The sequence below is a fragment of the Bufo gargarizans genome, chromosome 4 (genome assembly GCF_014858855.1).
Source record: "Bufo gargarizans isolate SCDJY-AF-19 chromosome 4, ASM1485885v1, whole genome shotgun sequence".
NCBI lineage: Eukaryota > Metazoa > Chordata > Amphibia > Anura > Bufonidae > Bufo > Bufo gargarizans.
Genome location: NC_058083.1, coordinates 111,030,592 through 111,040,435, shown reverse-complemented (window position 1 = coordinate 111,040,435; position 9,844 = coordinate 111,030,592). Strand labels below are relative to the sequence as shown.

The 9,844-nt window shown below is 42.8% G+C and overlaps 1 protein-coding gene across 2 annotated transcripts in view; it reads right to left on the bottom strand.

Moving 5' to 3' along the window:
* Window positions 1-684: 684 nt before the first annotated feature.
* D2HGDH (D-2-hydroxyglutarate dehydrogenase) overlaps window positions 685-9,844 on the bottom strand; it is a 56,346-nt gene continuing 47,186 nt past the window's right edge. For both annotated transcript variants that reach the window (XM_044291825.1, XM_044291824.1), the window contains exons 4-10: window positions 9,040-9,179; window positions 7,412-7,605; window positions 7,138-7,306; window positions 5,334-5,477; window positions 5,110-5,252; window positions 2,836-3,001; window positions 685-1,092 (exon numbers count right to left, since the gene is read on the bottom strand). In XM_044291825.1, the coding sequence (XP_044147760.1) occupies window positions 818-1,092; window positions 2,836-3,001; window positions 5,110-5,252; window positions 5,334-5,477; window positions 7,138-7,306; window positions 7,412-7,605; window positions 9,040-9,179 (1,231 nt within the window). In that variant the 3' untranslated portion in view covers window positions 685-817. The remainder of the gene's footprint in view (window positions 1,093-2,835; window positions 3,002-5,109; window positions 5,253-5,333; window positions 5,478-7,137; window positions 7,307-7,411; window positions 7,606-9,039; window positions 9,180-9,844) is intronic.

Here is a 9,844-nt window from a genome sequence, read left to right as displayed (position 1 = left end):
TTTCCTAGCAAATACTTCAGCACTTTACGGGTCCATCAACATAGGAATAAAACTTTGTGAATTTTTGTGCTGCAAAACCTCATTGTTTTACAGAAGCAGCAAATATATTTTAAAAAATGGTATCCACAAACTGCAAAATAATCTGCAGCACAATTGAACTGTGGTGTAGATTTTAAATCCACAACATGTCAAGTTATGCTGTGGAGTTTCACCATGGATTCCACAGATAAAATCCCCGGTAATATCCACAAAGAATCTGCATTTAAATGATTTTAAAATGACATATTAACTGGGTTTAAAGGGGTCGTGCATGTTTGGACCCTTCTGGGCAGACCTGCGAAGGGAAGCATACTTACCTGCTTCTCGATGCTGGCTCTCTGCTCCTACGCTCCAATGCCTCCGCTGCTCTGCTTGGGTCCCTGGATGCAGACTTGCTGCCAATCAATGGCAGCAGCGGTGACCTGCTCCCCTTGCATCATGACGAATGGTCACATGGCACAAGGGGATCAGTTTAATGCTGCGGCCACTGAAAAGATTAGGAGAAGAAAGGTATGCTGTTTTCAATCAGCTAGGGCAACCTTACCAGCACTTTGACTGAGTTAATTGGGTTGATCCTACTGACAGAAACCCTTTAACGTTAGCACTGTAGGTACGTCCTATGGTCAACAGTGACATAATCCAGACTAAATTGCTAAATTAATTATTTAATTTCACTATACATGTTGTATACAATAATTTTATACATTATAGAAATGGGGCATTACTCAGAAAGGACTAGGAAATTTAATTCTAGGCGCTAACAAGTTCTGTTAACATTTTATATGCCAGGGGTTCGCTCAGCTGGAGGGATAGTCTTGTATGGGTTCATGATGCCTTTTGGATCCAGCATATGCTTAAGATTCTGCATAATGCTCACTGCTCCTCTGGACTTGCTGTAATAAATGTGGTCCCTCTTTTTGAATCCCAGACCATGTTCAGCACTTATACTGCCTCTGTGTTGAGATGTCCATTCATACACAAAAGGCTCCAGGGCCGACGCTAAGGCGTCACTGTACGACTTTGCTGTGATGTTTAAATGCAAGTTTCCATCACCTGTAGAACAGACGGGTTACGTAACATCAGATTTCTATGTTGATGCCACTAGTTACTATGATAACTTTTTAGCTTTATATTGTATTGAGGTATAAAAAAGATATTAACTACCATATTTTTCACCCTATAAGACGCAAAAGTGGGGGGGAAATAGCAGTGCGCCTTATGGGGCGTATGCTGCATTTTGCCGAATTTTCAATGATACGCAGCGCCGCGATGCCGCGCCGCGGGTGTATCAGCTGAGAGGGAGGAGGGGCTGGGGGCCGGCATCTTCTTTTATAATGACAGCAGGGCCCATGCAGTGACTGTATTCTACTACACAGGCCCCGCTCACTGTATATAATCTTATCTATAATTGTAGGCATTGTTAATATATAAAAATTCAGGGTAATCAGCGCCTGTATTACTTACAAGCGCTCAGTAGCAGAGAGGAGGGAGGAGGCAGGCCGGGAGAACGGGCGCTAGCAGCGTGAGTCACTACGTCATGCGCCCACGCCACCTGCTTGATTCATAATGTGGGCGGCGCAGTAAGTAATACAAGCGCTGATTACCCTGAATTTTTATATATTAACAAATGCCTACAATTACATATACGATTCCATACAGTGAGCGGGGCCCGTGTAGTATAATACAGTCACTGCACGGGCCCCGCTGTCATTATAAAACCAGATGCGACCCCCACCCCCTGTATTGGGGGGTCATTCACACTACAGGGACACTGATATGAAGGGGATCTGTGGATGACACATAGCATAAGATGCTATATATGTGTCATCCACAGATCCCCCCCATAACAGTGCCATCCAGAGACCCTAATAAGAGCCATCCAGAGATCCCCATACCAGTGTCACCCACAGATTCCCCATAACAGTGCCACCCACAGATCCCCCATAACAGTGCCACCCACAGATCCCCCATAACAGTGTCATCCACAGACCACCATTAGTTCAAAACCCACAAAAAGCACACCTTTTGGTTCAAAATATTTTTTTTCTTATTTTCCTCCTCAAAAACCTAGGTGCGTCTTATGGGCAGGTGCGTCTTACTAACATTTGGGAAACTTTACGATTGTAATATTATGATGCATCTAATTTAAAGAAAATAATAACCAATACACAATCATCTGGAGGCATCTTACAATACAGACATTTTCTGTAGTTAAATTTACAGGTTTATGTACTTTTTCCATGACATCAGATATACTGTAACCTACCGTATTCTTCAATTTTGTAAGATGCACTTTTCCCCCCAAAAGTTGCAGTATGCATTAGGTGCAGGGAGCGGGTGAAGCACTGTGAGCGCTGCCACTACTCACCCTCCCTTGTCTTCTTCTCTGAGGCCGTACTGCACTGCAGGTGCGAACTGCGCACAGCGTCAGGACGTAATGCGCGCACTATAACCTCACTCTGCACGCAGTCAGGGGACAGTGCAGTGTGAGCCGGAGAAGACAAGGGAGAGCGACTGGAGGAGCTATAGCCGGACCTGGAGAGGAGCAGCGGAGCAGGAGAGGTAAAAGAAGGTTTCCCATAATGCGGATTCTCACTCCACAGTTTTAATGTGTTTTTGGAGCCACCAGATAAAAATGCATTTGAGAAACCTGAAAAAAGATGCTTATAGATGTTTAATGTTATAAAAAAAAAAATCACATCAATACTGTGGTGTGAAAAACCAGCCGAATAGCCTATTTTATGTGTATGGAATAAATATGTCAACAAGGAAAAGCAGTGCAGCGAGTTCTCTCACCTAAATGTCCATAACCAACCACACATTGAGCAGACGAACCTACACGAGCCCTTGTTTCTTCTACGAGTGTGTACAGTTTCTCCACAGGCATTGACAAGTCATATTTGTAGACATAACCATCATGGGCTAGAGCCTCTGTGATACGTTCCCGGAGGGCCCAGAGGGACTGTGTGAAGAAAGATAAATGAAATATACAAAAATAAAAACAAGATTAAAGGGGTAGCAGCATTAATGTCATAAAAGAACAAAATAAGTGATATTCACCCTTTTCTCAGTGTTCTGGTCCTGCAGCGCTGACATCATCTTCTTGGCTGCAGCGGTAATGTACCAAACAAACCATGTGACTGCTGAGGCCAGTGAGTGGCTGCAGCAGTGAAATGATGTGTACAGGACGTCACTGCTGCAGCTAGGAAAATAAACAGCAGCAGGGAGGACCAGTACTCGACCGTAGAGAAGCAGTAGGGGTGAAAATGGGTGACTAGCACTTCTTTTGTTATTTTGTGACATTTCTAAAAATAATAATTTAAGCCAAATATACACGTTAACAGCAAAATGGTCCAATTCTGCTGTGTCAATTCTGCTTTTTACAATTTTTGATGCCATAACGGCCTCCATTAATTCCAGGGATGCAGGTACCAACATGCATGCTGAGCCCACTCTATACTTCTCAAATGGCTTCCAATAAATACAATGAGAGCAGGCTACAGCTTTATACTTACTCTAATTAAAATCAGCCTATGGGGCAGACAGCCAAGACCAACTGGAGTCCTAACACTAAATACTACCTGTTATGTGCCATAATGGCCACTCCCTGAATTTTATGGTGGCCATTATGACACATAACAGGTAGCAATTAGTGTTAGGTTCCCATCTTATATAGATCGCCTTGACGTTTGGCAGACAGGCCCAAATAAATTTGTACAAAATGTATTTTCCAAGAATCTCAAATTTGCAAAATAAGCGTAGCATTAGCACCAGACTGTTTTATACAATTATGGCATTATTGTACTTTATTTGTGTTTGCAGAGTGCTTTTGCATTGTCTTTTTTTCTTTGTGTTTCTAGCCATGGCAGCGTGCACCTGCACATTGGGATGTGCTGACTGACCCCCTTTTTTTTTTTTTGCAGTAATGCTAACCACTGAGCCATCATGCTGTAAAATTACCTGTGGAATCTAACACCTTTGTATTATACTGTAAAACAGTATTTTTTTACTCACAATTACTTTTTTACATTTTGTTCTGTTAAGACTAAACAGCCTCTGCTGCTGGCAAAAAAATATATTCTGTGTGGGGACGAGCAACGGCATTAAAGCCCCTTTACACTGCACAATTGAGTAGACGATTGTCGGGAAGGAAGCGTTCCTGAGAATCGCCTGCCAGTCAGTGGAGGATAAAGCTGTATTTATTTGCAGTGGTCTCCTCCACAGTATAGAGGAGGAGCGATCGCTAATGCCATAGCTGGTCTCCATACAAAACCATTGTTTGCAGCGGAGGCTACTTAGACAGCACAATCTGCTGCCGGCAAACGATCATTTTAGTGACCACACCAACGATCCTATTACCATATGAACGAGCTTGTTAGCGTTAACCTGTCCGATGTTCGAGAAGTGTAAAGGGGCCTTTAGCGATCGCTCCTCCCCCAAACTGTGTAGTAGATCACTGCATGTAAATGCAGGAGGTCTCCTTTACTGACGAGCAGGTGATTGTTGGGATGGAACGATCCCTTCCCAGCAATTGTTTGTCCAGTTTGAGCAGTGTAAAGGGTCTGAACACTTATGTCAATACAAGATTTTAGCTTTTCCTTTTCATTGGTCTCATTGGCTTCCGTGTATGGTAGACCCCATGGGACCCCATGCGGAATGGAAAAGTGTAGTCTACTGCTCTTTCGCATCCTTTTTCTTCCCAACGTATACATAGGGTAACATAGTTCAAGGGCAAACATAGGTAAACAATAAAATTATACAAATATAATTAATTATGTCTGTTATATATTTTTTTTTAAACACAGAGAAACCCTTTAATACCACAGATGAGACACTGCAGATTAAAGCCATACCATTATTTTATGGTTCACTCATATTTTATTGAGACAAAGATGAAAATGAGACACATAATTACAAAGCAAGTGAGGAAAAGGACAATAAAACCTGTGCCTAGTTATAAAGGAAACATGGCTATTATATGCATGTAAATAAGTGTGATGAGTCTGAACATATAAGACTAAGACAAGGGCCTGGAAAACGGGGGGGAAGGAAATACGGGTAAAGCCATACCATTATTTTAGCCTGGTCTGTAGCTACTGTCCCAGATGTCACAAGTCCTGACTCCATTGCCTTCTCCAGAAATATATTTAGCTTCTCTTCATCGTGCTTTCCACAGGAGCCAGAGGTTTCTACCAACACGTAGAACGCATTATCTGCAGTCATAAAAAACCCACATTAATCCTACAGTTATGTACACCAGTATCCCCGCTGGTCACCGGGTTGTCATCACTCACCTGGTAAAGGATTGGTAAGTTTCAGATGTGTTTTCACCATCCTCATGGACTCCGAGTCCATGAACTCACAGGCCGACAGAATCTCTCCCAGGTGATCTCTGCACAGTGTGAACACCTGCAAAACTCTGCTGAAATGTTCACATCCTGGAGTCAAAGATAAGAACCACTATTAGATAAAACTGCATGCAGTATTTCTCCAACACTCAGTTAAAGGGGTTGTGCCACAAAATATATTTTACATTTTTCAAACCGTCACCTGGATACTTTTGTAATTGCATGTAATAAAAATTTTTGTATAGCCAGAAAGCTATCTAATAAACTTTATCTGTATAGCGCCACCTGCTGTTTGTTCTTTTCCTTATTTTTTGTCTCACTGAGCTGCAGGAATGTCAGAGGGAGAGAGCTTCAGCAGAAAGGGCATACCCCCTGAGCAGCCAGGCTGAAGATAGTCTAGCAGAGCAATGGGAGCATTACATGGGGAGCTTTGGTAGAAAGATATTGTCATGTACTGTATGATGTCTGATTTAAATTTTTAATATCAATCATTGCATGTAATGGACTAAACAAATATGTGCCTTTGTATTTCAATAAAAACACAATTATATAAAAAATCATGGCATAACCCCCTTAATGGCTTATACCCCAAATAGACAAATATTATACAACAATGTGGAGAAATGGGGGAGCAGCTTCTCAATTCTGAATTACCCAACAGGGGATTTGAAAATTATTTTTCTAAATCAGACAATTCCCACAACTTGCTCCCCATTACAGAAATAGGGGGATGGTCTCTGCTAAGCTGCCCATGACTTCATGCGCTACATGTACGGTGTATTGTCCTGGACTTTATACCTGCGCCATTGTGAGGCACAGGGGTAGGGGGCCGATGCTGAACTTGTCTGGTGTAAAATTGAGAAATATGATGTGCCATATTTATAAAGCACTTGTTGCACTTTACTGACATAGAAGTTGGAATAAAGTTAGGCCAGGTGCGACTTATTTATTAAATTTGTTTTTATTCAAATTTTTTCTGCTTAACAAAAAAAATTGTTAATTCATCAAAAATCTGGGGTGCTGTGCTATGCATTCTGCATTGCCTAGAGGTGATTGACGCACATGTACTCACAAACTGGATGGGGCAAGGAGGCCGATACTAAGCTCTGCTATGGGGGCTTATGATATCTGTGTACTCCCCTGCATGTGATCACCTAGAGTGCCCCAGAATAGCAGAGCTGCTGGGTCGTAGCAAACCAAGATGAGCTCTGCTAGGAACCAATGTTACTACACAACTAATGTTAAACGTACAGAGTAAATTTTCCCAGAGTACTGTACGGTGGTATTCACATGTAAAGACTGGGGTAAAATTACTGGGGGTACTATAGGGAGATTTCTGGGGGCAGTGGGGGAATGAACATTACTGTCGACAGTGAATGGACATTACTGGGGGCAGTGGAAGGACATTACTGGAAACAGAGGGGGTAGTATAGGGACATTACTGTGGGTGCTAAAGGGACATTACTGGGGGTAGTGGGCGGATATTATTATTACCGGAGACCGGGGATGTAACGATCCGGGCCTGGCGGGAGAGGGGGCCCCAATTAAAAGTTTCCTCTGGGACCCAAAGAACTCTAGCTACGCACTGGCATAGAGGTATCTCTCAAGAAAAGATAACCATCTCGCTAGTGCCACCTTTTGGAATTGACTCCCTATGAGTCAAAGTCCAAGTTTTTAACAAGCCTTGGGACATGACAAGGGAAAATAGCCAAGCCAAGAGAAATATAACTGATGAAACAAATCGCCTTACCTAACAAGGCCACATTTACTGCACTGGGTTTGCGAGGGCACAGAATGGATAAAGCAGTGATGAGGCCTAGAGTTCCCTCTGATCCAATGAACAGCTGCTTCAGATCGTAGCCTGTGTTATCTTTGCGCAAGGAGTTGAGACAGTCCAGAATGGATCCATCGGGAAGAACCTGACAACGGGTAAAAAAAAAAAAAGGGGGACAATAAAAAAAAAAAAAACTATGGAGAAGAAAAGAGAACAAGATATTTGTGAGGCACCTCTTCAAATAGCTTACGGCTTCAAGTCCTAAGACTGTCCCTCGTAGGGATCCATATCGCAGAAGTCTGAGGCCACCAGCATTCGTAGCCAGGTTGCCCCCTATGTGACAGCTTCCCTTTGCTCCTAGATCTAGTGGCATGGTGTAACCCCGTTCTCCCAGATACTGGTTTAGCGACTCTAAAATGCAGCCTGCCTGGCACACCAAGGCACCTAAAAAAATGAATGACACGTGAGAAAAATACAATGAAACCTCTCCAAAAGACCACCCCCATCAACACAAGGTTTTTCTGTATATTTGCCTATTATTTGAAAAGATCCTTCCACCGCAATTACCATTTTTTATGTAATTTTGGATAGTGCAAGTGCCGCCTGGAGTTATAGCTATATGTTACATGTACCCTGGGATGAGATTCTAGGCTGGGATCAGAAAGTTAATGGTTGTGTTTCCTACCCCTATATTCCCCTTTAGCACACTCCATTTCTAAAACCAACACAGCTAACTTCCTCCATGTGGTAAATCATCCATGAATCACTGACAGCACCCTGCATTTCCAGGGCACATGTTCAGAGTCAGTGCAGAGGTTCATGTGATCCTGAAGATTACATTGTATATAGTCTTATGCTGAAGTGCCTCCATACAGTGCCAAAAATCAATATGATTGTTGTGAAGGCTGTCTATAATTGTTCTCTGAGACATAACTTGAAGCTCCTGGGACCCCAGAACCACCCACATACCATGTGTCACCGGTGTCTTCTTATGTGTTTGAAGAACCATCCAGGGGTGGACTGGGAACTTAAAGTGGACATGGAAAAAGCCCTAAAAGTTGCCCCATGTCGTAGGTGGGTCCAAACTAACAGAAGGTGGGGAAACACAAGTAGGTAGGGACACAGAAGTAGGCAGGGCCAGCTGTACTGTAGCGCAGAACAAAATACTGCCCCAGCAGAACCAAATACCAGAGTGCAGCACAATATACTGCCGCCCTCGCCACAATAAGAAACTGTATCATCGTTCTGAGGGTGGTAATACTATTGAATTCAAGAGGGCACCTGTGGCCACTGGTCAGGTGCTTAAGTACCTGATGCTCCTACATTAAATTAATGCAGAGAGCATCAGATCATTATGTATCTGCCTGACAGCCATGAGGAGGGCTTAGGTGACCCTTAGGTAATTTCCCGGTGGGCTGATGCCCAGGGGGCACCTGGGCCCTCCTCATGGCCGGCCAGTGGATGTTTTTGGGGATGTATTTTGTAAAGCTGGCAGTATTTTGTGATAGACTTTGGTGTTTGGTTCTGTTGGGGTGGTATAATGTGCTGCAATATGGTATTGCTGGCCCTGCCTTCCATCAATTGCTACAAAACAGGGCCACTTTTAGTATTTTTTTCCAGGTCCACTTTAGGTTCCTAGTCTGTCCCTGTACTCTGGGCATCGGCCTACCGTGAAATTTCCCTGTAGGGTCCATGGCCAGTCCGCCCCTGGAGCCCTCAGACAGTAGGTCCTGGGTATGACTGCTACCTCAGCACCTCCATACACAATGCACCCAACAAACATTTGATTCAACAGAATGGAAGATGACAGAGGTGAACCAGAATAATATTTAGGGTAAAATCAAACAAGACGATAAGGAGAGGAATCCAGTGACTCACCCGAAATGTCATCAAAACTGATCACCTGGTCCATGAGAGCAGTGGAGATGAGGATCTCATCAAACACAGGGATACTGCCTCCGACTAGACTTGTGTTTCCTCCCTGAGGGGTTACAGCCAGGTCCCTTTGATTACAATACCTGTAGGCACAAGGACAGGAATCTAGTAATGATAATTATAGAACTTGGAACAGGCATATAAAAAAATTTTTTTAAAAAAACGGCCATATAATATACAAGGCATTATCATCGCTTCTTCATATCTACCAATGGAAAAATCATCAGACTGAGGTGCTGAAAGTAAGGCTCCAAGGTGTGCAACTAATCACCCTACAATTTAATATGCTGTCCATAGTCTTTTTTTTTTGGCAGGCAACTGTACAGGGAAGTGCATCAGAAAAGGAAATATTGACATCTACCTGTCTAGTGGGAGCAAAAAAAAAAAAAAACTCTTTTAGCTTCTGTCAGGTTTATGGGCCTTTTCAACTTATACACCAGAAACATTTCTTGGCTCAAACTTACATAGGACAGTTTGAACATAGCCTAAATGAGGAAACATGTCTTTGTGTGGAGCATTAGTTATTTTGCACTCTAATTAACCTGTATCACTATAATTAAAATTAATCAGGTAAAAAGGGGTAAAATAGTAATTAGAAAAATAACAAATACTGTATTAAGAACACAAGTCTTCTTTATCAGGCACATTTCTCTTGTTATACCACCCTCAAAAAGTGGTAGGCTGTGTGACCACAACTAGATTACTCCCACAGGTCTACTCCTGGTATAATTGTCATCCTCTACCCCTT